General features: G+C 38.8%; 1 protein-coding gene across 1 annotated transcript; it reads left to right on the forward strand.

Annotated features, from left to right (window-relative positions):
* The first annotated feature begins 1,886 nt into the window (after positions 1-1,886).
* On the forward strand, positions 1,887-12,789 carry LOC130170812 (regulator of G-protein signaling 5-like). Its single transcript, XM_056378458.1, has 5 exons — positions 1,887-2,039; positions 2,822-2,935; positions 4,119-4,180; positions 7,838-8,004; positions 9,875-12,789. The coding sequence occupies exons 1-5, from the start codon at positions 1,996-1,998 to the stop codon at positions 10,037-10,039; spliced, it is 552 nt and encodes a 183-aa protein (XP_056234433.1). The 5' UTR covers positions 1,887-1,995; the 3' UTR covers positions 10,040-12,789.
* The last annotated feature ends 8,933 nt before the right edge of the window (positions 12,790-21,722 follow it).

The raw sequence follows: 21,722 nt of genomic DNA on the forward strand, positions 1-21,722 counted from the left end.
ACTATTAGTACTAACACTATATTAAACCAACTTTCTCAATGGAAAGTTTGACTTGAACGGATATGTTTGTTTTTGTCATCATCAGAATGTGATTCATAGGACTTTGGATAGTTCACTCAGTATAAAGCTTCATAATAAGAACTGTCTCCCTGAAAAGACACTTTCTAGACAGGATGGATTTGTTTGACACCAATAAAGAGTGCATGTCAGACTGCATTCATCCAGTTCACCCAAACATACAATAAAAAATGATGAAAACTCTCCTGGATTTAAAAGATTTAGAGATGTTGGTCTGAAAGAAAGCAGAGGTAAAAGCAGAGGTCAAAACATAAAATGTGTTTTTGTCCTTGAAAGTGTCAAACCCAATAACTGAAATGTTGGACACGGTAAATTGAAAATTTAAAAGCTTATTCAGATGATTTGTATGAGTGTTCATCTTAACAACTTCCAACGCCCATGATACAAGAGAAACTGCCCTCTGCAGAACAACAACAGCAGTGATGTTCAAAATGCTCACAACAACCTCTGTTTATGTTTTCCTCAAGCAGCCTTCAGTGGTTCGAATATTGACTGTGTTCTCTTGAAGGTGGATGTAGCAGGATGTTGTTAACCAACACAAAATCTCTTTGGTACAATGTCAGATTGAAGGGGTTGAATTCAGAGCATGTGATGATTAGCAGACACTGTGTGGATTAAACCTGATTTAAGCCTGAATTTTGCCTCCACTCCGAAATCCACAGCATCTCCTGTCCTCATGTCAGACTCTTTGAACTGCACCTTGTGTGGTATCGGTGTGAGAGCGGATGTATGAATATGTGAAAGAGCATATTCTAGATTATCCATATTTTATTAATGAAAAGTACAAGATGAGTAAAACACAGTCTAGAAACCAGAAACAGCTGTTTGTGTCACTTCTCTGATCAACACTCAGCACTGACATAATTTGATCACGAAGAAGCTGTCACAAACTTTATGTGGCACGATGGGATAGCGAACAAAGTATTGAACCTCAATACGTTTTTGATAGAAAGATGGAAACCAATCGCTGAATATGAAAAACTGTCAAATACTGAAAGCAGGGATCAAAAATCTGGTCAGATTTGAAAATTTGTGACTTTAATAAGAGAGTTCCCGTTTTAAGCAGATGCTTAACAGCTGTTTATGTTTAGACAACAGTTAACACTTAAAATGCTTTTGTGAAATTGATTTGCAGAAAATCAGGTTTATATTTCTCAGAGCCAGAAAAAGTTCTGTTTTGGTATTGGCACCAAAACTGAGGCATCGTATCGACACTAGTGTCTAAAAATGATAAAAAGCTAAATTAATTTTAACGCAACTTGTTAAATGACTGGATGTTTGCATTTAAAAATATCAAACGTTTAGGCAGAGTCCACATTTCAAAGTTGGTGAAAAGGACAGTAACAATCTCTGCTCCAGCTAGAGTTTGATATTCAAAAGTGATGTGTGATTATTGTGTGTGTCTGTGTAGATGCAGCATGTGTTGACAGTGTGTTACTGCTGTGGAAATAACTGTAGCAGAAAGTAGTAAAATGCATGAAAAAGGATATAAAGAAGAAGAATTTATTATATAATAATAATTATGAAATTAAATAATAAATAGAATGGAAATGCATTGATAAGAAAAATTTAAGGAAAACTTTGCATTCAGAACACTGACAAGATGTGATGTGATCTGAAATGAGTAAAGACTCATGTTTGCATCCTGTTCTGCCAGTTAATTGAAACCTCAAAGCAAACAGCCACTCACGTCTGAAAACCCGCCCTTCCTCAGCGCAGGCTCCTCAGCTGCCCGTGCTGTACACATTCCAGTCTGATTGGCTTAGCTGTTGGCCCAGAGCCCAAAGGGTGTCTCTATAAAACTCCCCATGTGCTGAAAGCCAGAGTCAGAAAGCAAAAGGGGAACTCTGAAACTCACAGCGTGTTAACAGGAAGACTGATTTCTATCTGAAGAGCTGCAACTGAGAGCGCTGGAAAATGTGTAAAGGATTAGCTGCTTTACCCCAGTCCTGCCTGGAAAGGTGAGACCTGCATCATCACATTACATTTCCTGTCACATCCTCATGATGTCTTCCTCCCTGATGTTGAAGTTTGAATATATTTCAAACCTCTTAAGATCAAAAGATTTAAAAACACAAATTGTAAATCCATGTTGCCGTCATTCACAGGTGAACCTAAAGACTTAGAGGTCATTTTTGTGAACTTTTTACTTTTTAAAATGAGTTGTGTGTTTTGTGGAAATCCTTTTAACAAACTTTTTGACATGGACAGCAATATTCCCTCTGTGTTATAGCAATGTTTATGTTAACTTGGATGTTTTATGCTTTATATTTTTACAATAGCTTGAGCTCATACTCATGAGAATCAGAAAAGCTTGTTTTGCTCATGCACTTAAACCTGAGTGAGGTGAGGTCAGAGAGGTATCTGGTTACACTGAGGTAACTCTGGTCCAAACACAACAACAATATATAAAATACTTTCACCATTGGTTCAAAAATTTGATTTTGTTCTTGATCCAAACACAAAACAGTGAGTGTAACAAGTGTTACCTGATGCAACTATATAGCTGGATAATGTCATAAAAAATATTTCCATTTTGTTTTGGTTTCATGGTTTTTTTTTCTCCCTCTGCTGCCTCTTTATTAAGTTCTAAATTAGATTCATCAGCCATCTGAAATGCTGATGAATTTAACCTCAGTGTCTTGTATAAATATGGTTGTGTTGGAAAGAGGAGGGTAAATATCATCGCAGCAGACTTTGTCACACAAGCCCTTTCCTCCCTCTTCTGCTTTCTGTCATCCAGGGCCAAGGAGATCAAGCTGAAATTGGGAGTTTTACTGCAGAAGCCGGAAAATGCCATCGACCTCATCATCCCCTACCCGGAGAAGACCGAGAAGAAGCCGGAGAAGCTGCAGAAGTGAGTGTTTCTGGATGTCTGTCTGTGGAGGTGGTGGATGTTTTTCCTGAGTGTTAGCCAGATAACTGATGGGCAGAGCCCTGAGCGCGAACATCATGTTGATTTTATTAGAAATTGCCACAGAATACAGAGAAATCGATTACATGTGATGGATACCCTCATCTAAAATATACTCTTACCTTACCCTCCCTCAAAAAGGCTGCACAATAGATGATAGATAACAGCTATCTCCTTTACGCACCACTCATTGGTCTTTCCTTCTACCTTTCAAACTTAAAAAAACTTAAAAAACGGAGAATGTTTCTAAATCTGCAGCTCAGGCTCAGAATTATACTTTCTTCTTATCAACCCCTCCTTTTAAATTATTCAGAGTTTCGTCCCAGTGTCGAAAAGCTTCCCACAACTGGTCTGACACATATACAGCCCCAGATGCAATCTATTCTCAGTGGATGTTTTCCAGAAACTGATATCAAAAGGATGCAGTCCGGCTTTGTGAGACTAGAGTCGTGAATCAAAAGTGTATTTGAATATTTATCACTTGTTGTTTGAAGCTTTTCAGCAACAGTGACGTAGAGGATCACTTACATCCTCTGTCGGCTCGACTTAATGGTTGGTAATAATGAAAGAATGTCATAGATTATCTAATTAAAGACTCGTTTATGGTCTAAATCAAAGAAAGTTGGTTTTCGTTTTGGGTGAGAATGTGTCGATGAACAATAAAATAAAAGACGTTTATCATACGCTTCTTACTGTTTAATTTTTTTCCACACAAAAAAATCATTTTAAATCTTAAGAGTATTTTCACCAGTCAGTTGTCACATTGTGCTGATGAGTCTGATGTTCTGTATGAGCAGCTTACTGAAAAAACTACAAACTTTTGGCAGTTTAAAGTGCAAGTTTCATATAGCATCCGAGGATAAACACAGATTAAACTCCTTATATTTCCCCACAGGCGGAGTAAAATTCTGCATTTTTTTTGTTAGCTTGTGTTTGAAACTGCCATCCAGGACTTGGGTTGTAGATACTTGCAGACGTTTCACCTCTTCTTGAAGCCTCTTCGGTGAAACTTCAAATATCTACCACCCGAGTCCAGTTGCCCTGGATTCTGCTGTTTCTTCTTGGACGTGTCAACTGTCATGATACTTTGAACCGGTTTTGCTGAACTGAGGTATTTTGTGTGCAGGCCTGCTCTCGAGGAGGCTGCTCAGTGGCGTGAGAGTCTGGACCGAGTCCTGAACAACAGCTGTAGGTTTACCTCCCTTACCCTTTCTCTCTTGTACTTACTCTCTCACATACACAACCGCACACACAAAACGCACACTTATTTATTTCAATTACTGTGGGTTTACATTGACTTACATGAATTCCCTGGAGACTTACCCTAACCTAAACAACAACCTGTCTGTCTGGGCTTCACTCTTACCCTAACTGTAACCAAAAAAAAAGGGAACTAGAGTCCCTGTATGATTAATAAAAGTTCAGAGTAACTGGATTTTAATTGTATCTCATTATCTCACAGACTTAATCAGCCACTTTTCAAGAGAGGTACAGCTTCAGATTGAAAGTATTTTGTCCTTTGTGTAATGTGACTGAAAACACCTCCTTTCTATATAGCATGATTAAAGCACGTTAACAATTTAAAAGTTTTAATCTTAATATATTCTTGAGTAAACATTTTCACATTATTCTAAAAACCTTATAAACCAACTCACATAAAAAATATTTTGTTAGTCTAGTTGAATATCTTCTTCTTTTTCTACAGCGATGCCATTTATACTCACCAGCTTTTTAAAAATAGCTGACAGAGTCAGTTACCTCCTCATAAATGAGACACCTCCTTGTTAAAATCCAAAAATAGACTACTACTTTGTGTTGCATTTTGTGCAAAGTGGCTATTGTGCGCATTCTGCCTGCTTTGCTGTTTTCCACAAAAAAAAATAAACAATATAAAGAGCATCATTATTTTCCTACTCTCCAAAGCCGTGGTCGTGGCCATTATGCAACAGCTGGCACTTCAGCCTGAGTTTAACCAGAGGAGAAAACATGCCTTCCCTGAGCTCTGGTGCCTGTCCAGCAGACTGTTTAAACAGGTACAGGACACCTGCGGGTACGGTTTCCATGACAACAATGTGGCTTGTGTGCTCGTTTTTTTATATATATATATATATATATATATATATATATAATATCTTAAATATACATGTGCCCAAAATGTTTAATTACGTAATAAAGATAATGATGGTGAAAAAGGAAAAAAACAAATATGTCTGCTAGAGTGGCTTTAGCTGCTCTATTCCACAGCTTAACTAAATTTCAGCTCTCTTCAATCAATATCCAATATCCAACATTCAGTCTGAAACATGAAGTAAGAGGTGTTTTGTTATGTATTTTCTTAGGAGATAAGGTGACACTACATTAACATGGTGTAAACCAGACACCAACCACTGGCTCCACTGTTTACTTGACAAAGTGCACAGAAAGCCTGACAGCCAGCAAGACTGATGATTAACTCTAATGGTTAATGGTATTTAGTGTGACGTGTAAACTCTCCTGCTAATAAGTCACTTAAGTTGGCCCTGCGCATGAAAACACCCGAGTACAGACGTTACTGACCGGCTGATGCATGTGAGCGGAGAGACATGTTCTCTGCAGAGCTCAGTGGGTGGCAAAAAGACCTTTCTAAGTGGCTCCTTCAGCCAATTCTAGGACAGAGAGATGTATGCTCCTCCTGTGTTTGCATGCCTGAATGCATATGTATCGGTCCACAGAGGTTATGTGTGTTATGTTAACATCTCCAGAGAGAAGACTAAATGATTCCAACAACGCTGATTTATTGCATGGTTGCTGCAAACTGCAGCGCCGTGATTATTTATCTACATGAGACTTTACATTAACATTATTCTTCCTTGTTAATTCCCATGGGAGTCTCACTGAGTTATTACCTCTCAGATGTAGAACCACTCCCACCCCCAACTCATCCTCCACTTTAAAGTAAAGTTGCATAATGCAATGTACATTATGCAATGTACATTATGCAACAAGAAACACATAATGCATGCTTATGCTCACACATAAAGCCTGTACTTGTAAATTTACGTTAATTTAATTTTCAAGTTGATGTCTGTACAGCTTTTAATTACAAGAATGCTTCGGTGTTTCATCATTGGAAAGATTACACCAACTGTCTGACCTGTTAGAGGCAGTGCAGTTAATTAAAACTTAAATAAAACTAATTTAAACTCACATGAACATCTAGTTGAATCCTGCTGACATCGAAAGGTTGGTTGCTGCAGCCTTGATACACAAACAGCTTGTCATTAGTGCTTGTGCGTGTGTGCTTCCCTTTTTGTGTGTCCTTGTACTGAAGGTCTTTCAAAAAAAAAGAAAGAGAGCAGCAGTTTGATTGCGACTCAGTGCTATTCTGAACCGAACTAGCCATTTAGATTGCAGATAAAAAAGCCTGAGGCCATAGCAGAACGCTTATCATCTGGAGCACATGCTCAGTCAGACAATGGGACCTTTTCACTGGCATTGTGTTAAATTACAATGAGTGGGTGTTTCATCGAGCTTCAATTTTGGATGCTTATTTTGGATGTTTTTAAATGAAACTTTAGTTACTGTTTGTCACACTTTTGACATTTCCAAAAGGTTGTTGTTGTTTTGTTTTTTTGTCCATTGAAATTTAGTTTGAATATTTTGAATAAATGTATTTTTATTTCTATAATCCTTTGAGACGTTTTAAAAGGTCCCATATTTTACACTTTTCCTGTGTTTTATTGAAGTTCTGATATCCGTAAGAGGATATACTTGTGGTTTTAAGTAGCAAAAACCATCTCAATGTACCGTAGTTTGTCTCTGGAGCTCTAGCAACAACAGGTCAGTCAGCCAATTAGAAGAGTCTCTGAGCTGTCTTCTGATTGGCTGTGATTAAACTGAAATATCGCAGATTTCAGGTAAACACTCAGAAAATCCAAATCCTAAGAGGCTGGATAGTGGGTCCAGGCTTGGAGCATGGCTGGTTACAGGAAGTCCTAAAGGCTGAGCACATTGATAGAACCTAGACCAGCTTTATAATCTAAAAACATATGGACATCTACCTTCAAACACTAGGGACCGTTTAAAGATGTCTCTAGACATTTTCATTCCCTTTATGTTGTGCATACATATTCCTCTATCTCATTGCACTCTCTGCAATAAAAACATGAAACCTGTGTGGTGTAGTCACCATGTGATAATGTTAATTATGCTTTTCCCGCCGATTCACTTCTGTGAACCAGGTAATAAAAGCTTTTAAACATGGATGTGTTTGAAATAACGTCTTCTTGGTGTTTGGTGTGAGTTATAAATGTTCCGTAATGGCTTTGTTCAAACATGACAGGGCTCTTATGAAAAGAGCTACAATACTCACGTGATGTTTGACATTTAAGTTTGCAAGAGGCAGCTGTCAGGTTTCTCACAAAGGGATGGATTCTAAAACATATTTTGCCACTGAAATCTTTCTTGAGGATCACATCATCTTCTGAATGGTGGAAGTTTCTTACCACTTTCATCTTTTATTACAGAGAGTATAAATGAAAAACACCGTGGGTTGTGACTCACATTGAATTCCTTTTTGCTCGTGTGCTGTATAAAAAGAGTTTTGCTAAATAGTCATAGCAGTTGGCGTGGATGAAAGCAATTATTTAGAGAGGGAGACAGATGGTCTGACGGTAATTTTGGTTTTCTCATTATCCAGATTTGAAGTTGAATGAAAAATGTCATTGTGACTTTAATGGAGAGGTGACTCAGAACTTTTCATGCATGTGTTTTAATGATCCTGAATAAGCCTCTATGTTCTATTATCTATTCATCTCTATATCTGTTCATCTCTTTATCTGACATCCTCCCTCCTGTCTCCGTCAGATGGTCTGTCTGCCTTCCGCAGCTTCCTGCAGTCCGAGTTCAGCGATGAGAACATCGAGTTCTGGATGGCCTGCGAGGACTTCAAGAAGACCAAGAACCCTGTGAAGATGGCCGCCAAGGCCAAGAAGATCTATGAAGACTTCATCCAGTCTGAGGGACCCAGAGAGGTCAGGGACTCCTCTGGCTTCCCCCCTTTCTTTAATTATTTGAGATCCACAAAGAATGCAGTAGTTCACCAAGTCAGTCACATGTAGTGTGCTTTACATGATGCATACCAATGTTTCAGTTCAGTTAATATACAGTCACTGAAACTGGTTCACCCATCAATTGGCTGCAATCTCACACTTTAAAGACCAGTACAAGGAGAGATGACCTAAATTCTGCAACTGCAACTGCTGCAACTAACCACAGATACAAAACAATTCAATGTATGCAGATGCATACATTTTCAATATATTTTGATCAGTTAAGGTCAAATCTGTTTCTAAATATGTAGACTTCTGCATGCTGAATCCATATTAATTGAACAATGCCCATTGCCCTCAGTATGTTGGCAATGCATGAAAGCAGGGATTTCGTCAACAAGGTACGAAGAGTAACATAGTCTGAATTTTAACCCATTTCACATTTCAACGTGTATTCAAAATAAAAAAAAAACAACTCATTGGAGACAAGCTTGGTGGAAACTGTTAAAGAGTCTTTATCTCCTCAGTGAAATACAGACGTGCTTGAGTGTAAACAGATGAGGTTACTCACAGAGAATGTACTAAGACTCTGCACGCCAGTGAACATGCACCGGTAACCTACACACAGACACACACATGCTTAAAGCATTTACTGAAGTAATACCATCTTGGGTTCAGGAGTTGACTTCTAAAGGGTTCCTGTCACTGAATCACAGTTATCTGATGGTTTCAGTTATTATAGTTTTGCAAATTTAAAGGAATGGTTCGACATTTGCAGGAAACAGTCATTTGTTTTCTTGCCAAGAGTTAGATGAGAAGATTGATACCACTCTCATGTTTGTACGGTAATTATGAAGCTACCACCTGCAACCAGTTATGTTACGGCTACGGCAATAAAATACAGCTTGATATTATAGATTTATGCATGAATAAGTACAAACACTCATAAAGGACCATTTGGATTTGGATGACCTGGTAGCCTAGGGATTAAAGGCACTATCAATATAAGCATTAACAGTTGTTCACTTACCAGTCTTGCTGAGAGCTTCAGCCATCATTGCGTTGACAAGACAAGAGATTAAGAAACACTGCCTCCTCAGGACAGATTGGATGCTACAGTGACTCGTTTTCGGAACGTGAGAACAGGCCTACCAGGCTAGTTTGTTAGCATGCTAACTTCAGAAGAACAAAAGAAGTGATAAAAGTAAAACAAGAGCCTTGCATTCCACAGCTGGAGATAGATCTTGGCGAGTAAAGGATTGAAGTTTGATGCTGAACTCATGCTAATGCTAACGTTGGCTATGTAGCAATAGCCAAACTTACAAACAGCTCCTTTAAGGCACTGATCAGGGACAGCAGTGTTCAAGTCTGGCTGGAAACCTTGTGTTCATGTTATTCTCCCCTCATTTCTGTCATCTCTCAAGAACCAAAAGTGCCAGTACATTAGTCAGTTGTGGTTTCATTTATGGCAAACACTGCACATTTTACTGCTAATATTTGTTTTCTTTCATTATTTTTCCATTTACTATTACTTAAGCAAACAATTTGAGTGTTTTTCCCCCTTCGCAAAAACTTAAATTTATTGTAGCTCAGAATTTACATTTAATTGCGGAGTGAGTAGACATTTGGGCTCTGGTACGTCTTTTTCTTGGAACAGTCCTCTTGCATACAGGATGTGATGTAGTTTGTTATGATTATTCTAAATGAAATACAAACAATGGGCTGAATCATTAAATAGTAATATAAAATATTATGGGATTATAAGGATGATGAATCATCATCCTCATCTTCAATCTCTTGCCTCTTAATTGTATGTACTGTAACAGCAAGTCTTGTCTTCCTTCCACCACAGGTGAACATTGATCACTCCACCAAGGATGTGACCCTGAGAAACCTGGTGGACCTCTCCCCTGTGACCTTTGACCTGGCCCAGAAGAGGATCTACGCCCTGATGGAAAAGGACTCCTTTGGCCGTTTCCTCCGGTCCGAGCAGTACCAGGAGCTCCTGGTCAACTAAGCCAGAGCAGGAAAGCTGAGGAGTCGGGGGGGGGGGGGGGTTCAAACAGCAGTTACTTATAATGAAAATATTAGGACACAACTTCTAATTTTTTAAAATTAAATATTTCTAATAAACTACCACTGTGTATGGGAGCTTGAGAACCGAAGAACTTTTATTTTACAAAGCATTCAAATAGATCAAGTGTGAAAAAATTACTTGAAAATCATGTTTCAAAATTTAGCTAAAAGGGAAGGACTGCCTTTTGAAACAGCCCCACCTCCCCCCCGAACACACACAAACACACACATTCTTGAACTTATATCTACGTGACGACCTGCAGTTAACATCAATCAACAACCTGAAACCTCACAAAAAGGTTGAAATACAGGTCATCAAGATCCACATCAAACCGTGTGTCTATAAAGAACATACAACTCAATCTTATCAATTAGGCCACAAAGTCAGTTCTTTAATTTTAAAAGCATAGGCAAAGTATTGTCGTGATATTACCCCTAGAAGACAGTACCTGACTCGACTTGTGTGTCAAGGTGTTGTGGCTTTGACATACATGCTTACACAGATTTCTAGTTATGTGTAAGTTTGACCCCACTGGCTGCCAAGGATGAACTTCTGTCAAAGAGCAGTAACAATGTTAACAAAAAAAAGGAGGCCTGACCTGGCATTGGTTTCACTACAGGTGAAAAGGAAGGAAGATTACTGGTCTTACCTTTTGACCTCCATGTTGTCTTCACTGTCAACAAACACTAACCAGTCTGGAAAATTCAAAGCATCCAAAATAGACCAAGAAAAAGCAGCATCACAGTTACAGCTGGGCATTTTACACAAAGACGGTCTCATGCAGCACAACACATTTGTATAAATTAGCTGTTTCCTGGCCAGATGAGGCAACCACCTAGCTCACTTAGACCTAAAAACAACCGTGCCTTAATGTAAAACTGATGCAGATGGTGGATTGTTTTTAAAAAGACAGTAAACTGTTACCAGGGGTCAATCAAAATTAATCAAATTAAAATCTGACTAAAAACAATTTGCAGGTTTTGACAAATGAATAGGCTGAACCCAAAAAAAAAAAATCGCAGAAATGTTCAATCATTTTAAAACAGTTGTGACCCTCCTTCTCTTGCTGTAGATATACACATCTTACTCAGAGAGATGTCAGAGTGACCTATTAAGTGCTTTGTGGTTTTCTTAGGAAGACTCAAAAGATGTAATACTGAGAGCTTGGAAAGGACTACAGGAGAAAACCAATAGGAAACACAGTTGGTTATTCTTAAATTAATAGATCCCTTTAATCATTTCCAGCAAGGACCAAATATTTTGTCATTTTAAAAAAAGAACCCTAACCCGTTACATAGCGGACCCCCCTTCCAGTATCAATGCATGAATAATGATGATCGCATAACTCTCCCTTTTGCCTCTTCTCTCTCACACTCACATAGGCAGCAAGTTTGGATTTTCACCAACAAAACCCCCTTGGTTGTGGGGCATCCTGTGAGAGCCATCCTTGAGAACAGTGCTGACTAGTTGGCTCAGTGGTCGAGCTCCTTGGCTACCACTTAACTGCAAGTTGCTAAGATGGGAAAATCAAGTAGGAGGGAATCTCAGAAAAAGAAGTGAACAGAGCAGTAGTTTTATATAATGAGGTCTTTTTCCCATGTGATAATACCAAAGTTACCGTATATGTATGCATGCTAAAAAAAAAAGTTATTAATAAATAAGTGGTAATTTACTGGTAAAAACTAAAAAAAAATCAAAACAAAACATGGGAAACTGAACTTGCAGGTTGGTTTTGAGCACTAGATATTGACAATACTCATCATATTTAAAGTTTAAAATCAAAGTTTAGAGTCATTAAGGGAATAGTGGCACTGCGATAATAGTCACACTTGATAAATCCAATGCTTTATGTACTTTTCATGTTATTTTCCAGATTAGCACTTTCCACTTTTAGCCACAAGTTATTATCCACTACTACATACTGTATCCAAACACTGGTATTCACCTAACTTACACTAAGACGAGACACAGACTGACGGTGACGGTGGAGTTGGTGTTGGTGTGCAATGTTAAAGTGTTCTAAATATATACATTTAGTTTGATGTAGCAACCATAAAGTCATTATATTTACTCTTTAATGTCTTTTTACATTAGACAAAAGCATATGTGTCTTAACCCAAACAAAAATATGAATTAGATATTCAGCATTTCATAAGTCCTTATTGTTCCCATGATTACAAATAATCAAACCACTGGAAATATGACAGGTTAGGAGGTCAGGAGTGACATATTTCTCAACTTATCAATTGATGTTTTTTATTTTTTTTTATTGATTACTCAGAAAATCTGTCATTGGAATGAACAACAAATCTCAAAAATCTGACTGAAAGTTTCCCATTCAATTTTAACAACATTGACAAGGGTTTGCTCTGACACAGATTGGCCAGTCTGGTGTCTGAACCTACGCAACAAAAATCACAGACAAATCAATAAGGGCTTTAACACTGCTGAGTATGCATTATTCCATGTAGCCTTGCATGTATGTTTTGGAGTTAACCTCATAAAAATATATATATGCATACAATTCCTGAAGATGTATTTATTTTTACGTGTAAATATCAACTATTTACAAGCAACTGTTGCTAAGTTATTCTTAAATACAGCAATGGAATCCATGATTCTTTGAATGGAGAGCTGGTAAAAGACTCTGCCCAGAGTCTTTTCTCTGTTATAAAAGAGGAAACATCTGACTTTCAATTGTCACTTTGTTTTTCTTCATTAGATACATCTTTACATTGTGTGTGTACAGAATAATTGATTCTTTATGATTCTTTAAAACTAGAATATACTCCGACAGGGGCAGGGTGAGACACTTATTTTACCGGGAAATTATTATACTGCTTTATGCAGTTGATTGATATAAATAAGAAAAGGATGACAATAATAAGAAGAAAGCCTACACATATTACAACTTATCTTGTCCCAGATTTCTATATGTTGCATTCATGACATTTGTCCTGTAATTCATTTTCTGCAATATAATTCTGCAATATTACAACTTGCCTCTAGAAACTTCATCTTACCCTTTGCAAGCATAACATTGTGCAGTGTCAGTGTTCACACCTGTAGCTGTGTTTTCACTGGTACCTCCTTCTAGCCCTGTCTCATCAGCATCACTGGGCTGACTCAGTTTGGAGGCTGCAATAGAAGAACAGGAACAACACATACAAATATAAAAATATATTTTAATCATTAGTTATTATTAAATAGCTGTTAATAACACCTAAAGCAAAACACCTAGCCAATACAAGCACAGCCCAAAAGCTAGTAGCTAGCCATACTTGCCAAATTTAATATGACCTGAGCTAACACCTTGCTACAACACCCCAGTTTCTTTTCTCAATTGTTTCCCGTCTTTGACATTATGAACTAAACATCCTCCTGGACACATGTTGTCTCCATGTGATAGCATGAATGGTATGACCCCAAGGATCCATGGAGGCAGCCCAACAAACAAGTTGCTGGTGGATTCAGAAGAACAGGATCCTTAACTGACTTACTAGAAATTGTTGGGCGCTCATCCAAATATGTTGAAGGCTCAAGGCTCAACCTTTCCCAACATTTGAATGAAAAATACCTGTTGTTTGCAACTTACAGACTGGGACAGTCAATAGGAAATACGCCTCAGACTCTCAAAGAAAATCCCTATGAGACCAGATTAGTGTATAAATCTATTCCCTCTTTCGCTTCCACCTCAGAGTAAATTAATTGTTTTAAAGAACGAAAGGTGCATGTGAAAGAAAGGAAAAACGTCAGTGTTGAGTGAAAAACAGAGTGGAAACAGATTCGGCTGAGGAAGTGGCTGCCAACACAAACACTGTCAGAGGCTCGCATGGATGCATCCATTACTAGCGCAGTTCCTAGAAATAGATGTAAAGGTCAGATGCTTTTGGTCCCCAAAGGAGGTTAGTGACATTTCTGACAAACATTTTCTTGAGTTTAACTCTGAGCATGACAGTGACAGTGTACTGTACACGTAAAAGCACTTTTACTGACAATACTTTAGATGTTCCTCAGAACAGGTAGTCATTTTTCATGCTAACAAGCAACTTGAAACCATGTGGTAAAATAACAAAAGAGATTACAGGAGCTAAAAACCCTAATAAATACATTTATTAAGAGTTTTGGACTCTGATAACAACCTTACAGTTAGCTTTTTTTTCTTATTTCACCTGATACATGAACTGATTTTACTCCAAATGTGCCAGAAAATGGAGAAAAAATGTACTCTACGCACAAACAGACCGACATTTTCAGAGCGTTCTCTCAGAGCAAAAGCAGTAATCAGACTTATGACAGGAAACCATACATTATATCTGAATGTAAGTTTAACGTGGTCATGTCTTTTTGGGATCTTCAGCCTACAGGGAGACATCTAGGTAGATTTCACAGACACGCTCCTCCGAAGCTTGAGAAAAAGCAGATTTGTTCTCCTCAGAGTCCAAAAGAGTCTGTCCTGATGGATTAAAATCATAAAACTATACAGCGCTGTTTGTTGACTCGAATGTCATTAAAGGCGGAGGGTGTAGGTGAACATACAGGAAGCTGATTGCCCACTTAGTTCCTCATTAAAAACAGCACGGCTCAACAAGTCACTGACAACAAGATGTCACACCTGTCAGTCAAGTCCCCCTTGTCTTCTTCCCTCATGTCTCGTGTTTCCTGTTTTATTTTCATATTCACCTCTTCTCAGTTCAGGCACTTCCTGCCCTCATGTGTGATTACTTGACCCCGCCCTAATGTTTTGCACCTGTGTGTCATTGTCTCCCTTGCCCCAGTGTATTTAGTTTCAGTGTTCCCTTCACTTTGTGCCAGTTCGTCTTGTCCATTTGAGTTGAGTTCCAGCATTTCCTCTACGTGTTTGTTTGCGAATATATTTCTAAGTAAAGACTGTTTCTTTACCTGCTGAGTGTCGAGTTCTGCTTTTGAGTCCACTCTCTGTGTTCAGCCGTTACACAAGGGTTCTCATCGCTTCAGGGCTTTTTATACACGAAAAAAAAACACACACAATCTGTCTTCATTTGTGAGAAAATAATATTCTAACATTTCCCCAGCGATATCTGCGGCTGGCAGCAACATCCACCGCTGACAAAGCTACACCCACAGGGTTTCTGTCCACAGTCCGCCCCCAAGGTTGGTTAAGGTCTTAGCAATTTGAGCAAAATTCACAACACACACTGCTTGCAAAAGAGTAAAGCTGAGGTATATTAAAAAGGTAACATCAGTGCTTTGAGTCACACTGAATAACAAAATCACAGGGCGTGCAAGTGCATGGTGTCCAGCTTTAAGCAAGAATTATGTAAACAGCCTAATATCTAATTATAGTTCAAATATAAAAACAAACTTGCTATGCTTGCTTCACTGACAATTTTTGAAAAATATCAGACACTGCCAGTCCCATGACATCTAGGCAGGAGCTGAAATTTAGTCTGATGTACCTGAAGGACCACACCCTCCCTCACAACCCAGAGGAGCATCTCCTGAAATACAGCATCAGGCATGCTGGACCTTCGTCGTCATAGTTACTACATAGTTACTACACAGTTGAGCTTATGGAGCAGTCACGGTTTGGTTATTTCCCGGCACAAAAACAACTTGGTTAAATCATGGTTTAGGTTAGAATAAGTACTCCCTGAGGGTTAAAGGATCACAGTTGCCATGGTTACAATAATAAACACACAGTTAATGTTAGGGAGCAGTAATGGATCAAGAAAAGAAAACAACAATATTGATTATATGTTTCTCACACTAAATGAACAGCTGTCATCCTGTGTCACCTGACTTTGACTCCTTTCTTCTCGTCACAATTACTAAGGCAGCTAGAGGTCGCCTAGCAACAGAGTGGAACTCTGGGTCATATGCTCTTTCTTTGCTGTTGTTGTTGTGAGCATGGGTTTCACTGGTCCTCTGAGAACCAGTGGACTAGCAAAAATCTGTTCTTTGATGTCAGGCTTGGGGGGGGGGGGTGGTTCCATAAGCAGGAAGTCTCTGACCCCATCAGAGGATCTGGCGGCACATCTGGATGTGTTGTGGGTTTCATCCATGTTTGCAAACCGAGAAAATGTCATCGATGGGATTTAAAACTCCCATATCCTGTATAAACAGAGGCAAATTTAATAAAGATTTTATTAGGCTTTTAAGACTGATAATATAAATGAAAACAAAATACAGCTGTGCCTTTCATTTTGAGAGTACACAAAAGTAGCAGGTGAGAAGGCGGACACACGTACTACGACAAGCCAGGCACAGCGGCGGGGGTCAGTGCTGCGAGCACAATGAACTCTGGGAGTCTATTCAGGGGAAACGGCTGTGCACAGACACATCCAGTGTACGAATGCAGTGGAGCAGCAGCACTCTAACAGCTCCCCAGTCTGAGGACAACGTGGTCTCCGCACATGTGACTGCATCCACAAATGCTCCTTTCACTCACCATATGCCACTTTGTGCGCAATTAAGTAATAAAACAAAAATAGGCCGTCATTAATGGGTTTTTTTTGGTATAATTTCCTGTCTTACATAATATCAGTGAGCCCAATTGTCAGGTCACTGTATATTGCATCACAAGTGATGTAATGTAATTTATCTCTGGTGCTTCTAGTCCCTCAACCTGCAAAAAAAAGTAGTTGTCAGCACAAGCTCATACTGCAAACATGGGGAAGATACAAAAGGATGCATTTAAAGTGAATAATTATTTAAACTAAAATGCAAAACATAATCAGGAAATCAGTTCTGTAGATAAGAAGATATTGGTGATCACTTTTCATCTGATTATCAAGCAAAAAAAACAGAACAACTATAGATGTTTTTAGCAACCTTCAAGCCAAAGCCTGCCATGACTGTCATCAGACGTATGTACTTGTATATACAGATAAATCCCTGAGATGTATGTCTTTGTGCGGGTTTTTCATGGTACATTCATAGTAGTGTTAGACATTAATGTGACATATGGACTCTTCAACTGCTGTACAGGGTGAGGATGTCATCAGTCTGTGGTCATGTAGAGGGCTCCTCATATTAACCCAAACCAGATGGTGAGGAGGGGAAGTGGTGTTGACCTACATAACAAAATCTAAATAAGTACTGCTAGGAGGACACAGTCCCGCTTGAAAATGAAGTATATCTCAGTATAAATATATCACAAATATCTTTTGAGCATAAAAACATGTGTACATCTATTTTATAGCACATTCTTTCATTTATTTATTTTTGTTTCTGTGCAATTTACTAGGAAATAACAATAAAACATCAAGCATCCAAGGTGATGGATAATTCCTGCATATCTTTGTATTCCCACCTTACCCTTTAATATGGACTGCACCTCACAGCTGCAGTTCTGATTTACTGTGAATTCAGGTGGAGCCCAAACAATTGGAATGATTATACAGTTTATCCAGAATCATATGTAAAATATTAACCATTCCTGTGAAATTTTGTCATAATTGCTGTGTGAAGTCTTGAGTTATGGCTAAAAAGTGCTTGACCTTTGACCAGCAAAATCTAATCAGTTCGTCCTTCAGTCCCAGTGGACATTTGTGCCAAATTCAAAGAAACTCCTCAAGGCGTTACGGAGATATTGCATTCACAGGGCCAAAACCATGTTTTGTGAGGTCACCATTACCTTGACCCTCTGACCTTTTGACCACCAAAGTCTAATCATTTCGTCTTTGAGTCCTTGTGTATGTTTGTGCCAAATTTGAAGAAGTTCCATCAAGGCGTTACTGAGATATCTTGTCCATGAGAATGGGACGGACGGACGTGCAACCCAAAAATAATATGCCTTCAGCTCACTTGAGTGTCACCAGCGCTGAGGTGTAAAAATAAGTTTCAAACTGGGAAAATGTAGTTAACATTTACACTGCCTAAAGTTGGAACAACAAAAGTTTTGGCACACACTTGCTGAGCTGTGACGTCATATGCGTAGAAACATTGCAGAAAAAAGTTAATATTTGGTTGATGGTGAGAATCGTTTGATTTCAATTATTGGACATCAATATTTCTGCTAGCATTTAATTTGTAATATGTGTTGTTTTAATGCCTTGAGCACTAAAATACAGCAAATCTTCCTAGTAGCGTCGATGTTATTTCCACATTTTGACTTAAAAGCACATGAACACACAGAAATCTGAAGAACGACTTCCCAACCCAGGAAATGGGACCACCTGAGGAGCGCCTGAATGCAGCAGTAATGTGGAGTTCACCTCGCAGCTGCAGTTCTGATTTAGCGTTGAGAGACACTGGAGGGGACAGAGAAGGTCTTTTATTTTCCGGACCCAGTCATCTCTTAATGTCCCGCAAGCCGCCCTCAGTTTGTCTCAATGGCCTTCACACCTTTTCCTTATCAGCTCATCGTCTGCTGATCTGGAGCCTGCTCGCCCAGCTGCACCTCGTCTTCTAATCATGCATGCATAACACTCACTCAGCAGGCTTATCTTGGATACTCACAACATTGTGAGTATCCAACACTCCCTTGGAAATAGTCTGTCTTCGTGGAGAAAGTGCTGCTCGCCGTTTCCTCCACATTAAACCTGCCATTGAACAAATGGCGCTCGCAGAGGTAGCACAGATTATGTCATTTCATTTTCCTGAATTGTCTCAGCCCCTTTGCCCTTTGCTGCAATTAAAAAGCTGCTTGCAAAGTTAATGTATGACTAAAGCAGCAAATTAATTAAAGAGAGGGGAGGAGTGGATCCAGTGGCGTAATGAGGTTACATAACAGAATGACAAATGAGTCTGAGGCTGTAGGTTACATGGGGAATGGCAGCATAATTGGAGGGAAATGTCAGTTTTTCATTAGATTTATATTTTTGTGGCATATTTCTGTTTGACCTCACTAGTGCAGGTTGTATGAGATGGAAGTACTCTACACTTTGTCCCTGTCGCTACACAATATGTTGGATAATGTGATTTCCAAAGTGATGTGGCTGTAATAAAAAAGAAAAAAGGGCCAAAGGGAAAAGATATGGCCTGGCTAAGCCACAAGTTGCACTTGAAATCTAATATAACTTATTTATCTTTCCTGTGGTCATAAAGTTGTCACATAAGTACGCATAAATCACCTCTGAGCTTGAATATATTCATGTTTATGCCGATTAAAGATGCTGAAAAAAGAATCTCTGATCCCAAACCATGATACATGTTGCAGTGTTGAGCTGACGTTGCCTGTAAATGATGCATATTTCTACAACCATTACACAAATGAAGAAACCTCTTTTTAAAGTGTCAAACATCGTATTAGTTGCATTCTATTGATCATTTAAGATACTTTTTTTTTTTAATCAATTTGTTATTTTGACCAGCTTGTTGCATGTATTTTGGTACATAACAATTCAACTGATCCAAAACAAATCAATACTAATAGCTCAAATAAATCAGGATTGACTGACATATTGCAGCCACAGATACATAAGCACACGCTTATGCTCCCTCAAATTCAATTTTAACCTATTCTATCAAGCAATCAAGTAACGCAATTCACTATAAAGTGCATTTTTCAAAAGGTCTGGTAGATGATAGATGTGATGTAATTCACAGGTTCATGGCGTTGGTAGTGAAATCCTAGGAGGACGTTCAGATGTAGGAGTGGACACAGGTTAATGGTCCGATCCTCTAATCAGCATTTACCCTCACATTCATCAGACATTCATATTTTCTTCATATGGTCACTAACATAACATGTGAATGCTCACAGTTGCCTGTGGCTTCCTACACTTTTGAACACCTATGTAATTGGCACCTACAGTATGACTGTTATCATGATTAATTAACAATAATTAATACAATACTCAGAGTCAGTATCCGTGTCATGGTATATTGATACTTACAAGAAATAGTAAAACAACATTAGTATATGTTATCATTGTGCATGTAAAGTATACATGCACAGTGCCCTGAACAATGGTATACGATTTGCCTTGGTATATAATTAAAAGTATATTGTTTGTGTTGCCCTGAAGTGCAGATTTCTTTAGGCAGTGTTTCAGCTTCCATTGTTTCATTCATTCTTCATCTTCACTGGCAGATTTGATGAGGAGGAGGAGGAGGAGGAGGAGGAGGAGGAGGAGGAAAGGGAAGTAGGTATTTAGCATTTTTTTTAAATCATGCATCCAATTTTTGCAGTAGAGTATTTGTATGTAATGCTTCTGGATTGAAGCCCCAAGAACTCCTTTAAACAAAGTCAGAGCGGATGGTAAAAAAGTAGATTTCAACTACAGGTACAGACTTTTATTCTGAAACCAATATAGTTGTATATTAAAGGGAAATAAATTCTTAATGGAGAGCTTACTCACAGGTGTCAAAACATGCCTCGAGGTTGCCTCAAACCTGCTCTTCAAACCTTGCACAGAGGTTAGCACCAGTATGAACAGTAACAAAAAACAGACGCCGCAGTGACATGAATCTCGGCCCTGCAGTGTTTATTATCCAAACCTCTCTAGACAATAAACCAGAGATCCAGGGGTGCATGTATGTTGTGTATGTACTGAGCATATGCACGTGTTTTGTCTGGTACAGATAAGTGGCATTGCGTGCGCATGTGTCAGTGTGTACGTGCTTCCTCGCATGCGTGATCACATTAGGGCACCAGATCCTCCTGTCAGGTTTTAATTAGCGGGCGGCTGCTGCTGCTGCTGCTGCTGCTGCTTGGCGTTGGGAAAGCAGGAGAGGACATCCAGCGATAAGCAGGTTAGCGCTGAATGAAGCTCCGCTCAGGCCTGAGAGTCTGAGCCTGAACAGACTCCAGCTAGTGTTACTGCTGCAGGCAAAGAAAAGTTCACAAACAACAAGTGTTGTATAACAAAAGCCCTACATGAGATGCTGTAGATTGGTTTCTCTTTTCCAAAATTAAAATGTAGAGTCCTGCACCGTAGCACAGAATAGTCCCAGTCGGAAAAACTAATTTCTATGCCTCCAGAGCCGGAGGCATATTGTTCACGGGTTGTACAGACGTCCGTCTGTCCCATTCTAGTGGACACGAAATCTCAGCGACGCCTTGATGAAACTTCGTGTTCCATGAACGTGACAGTGCCACAACCTTAACCATGTGTTTATCATTAACATGATGACAGAGGTCCAGTATGCCTGCCACTGGTATGTTCTTCCTCTGGTCGTTTAAGTTGGAGGAACATATTGCAATTTGTAGTAAAAGATTTCATGTGTTTGGTTTCTGGAGACTGAAACAGATCTAAAAGGAGAGTCAATACTGTGAAAATGAAACGGTTGAAAACTGTATAAGATAGATAGATAGATAGATAGATAGATAGATAGATAGATAGATAGATAGATACTTTATTTATCCCCAAGGGGAAATTCATGTATAATGTGATAATGTACAAATCTTGGGCACCAAATCACCAACATACTCATTGGTCATCTGGGAATACACTGAAAAGCTGATCATTTTGTTGTTCACAAATACTCTAGATTGATTTACTACTTTCATGCTCAACCAATTTTGTTGTTTAAAATGAGGAGCTGTTGCTCTTTGAAGCTTGATAATTGAGAAATAATGATGCCCTCGCTTGTATTCAGAGAATGCTTCAACATAGGACAAAAGATGAGACAGACAATTACTGAGAGAGAGGTTTATTTTCAGCCTTTTAGCTTGCTATGGTATTAACTTAATTTT

This window comes from Seriola aureovittata, chromosome 6 (assembly GCF_021018895.1).
Source record: "Seriola aureovittata isolate HTS-2021-v1 ecotype China chromosome 6, ASM2101889v1, whole genome shotgun sequence".
NCBI lineage: Eukaryota > Metazoa > Chordata > Actinopteri > Carangiformes > Carangidae > Seriola > Seriola aureovittata.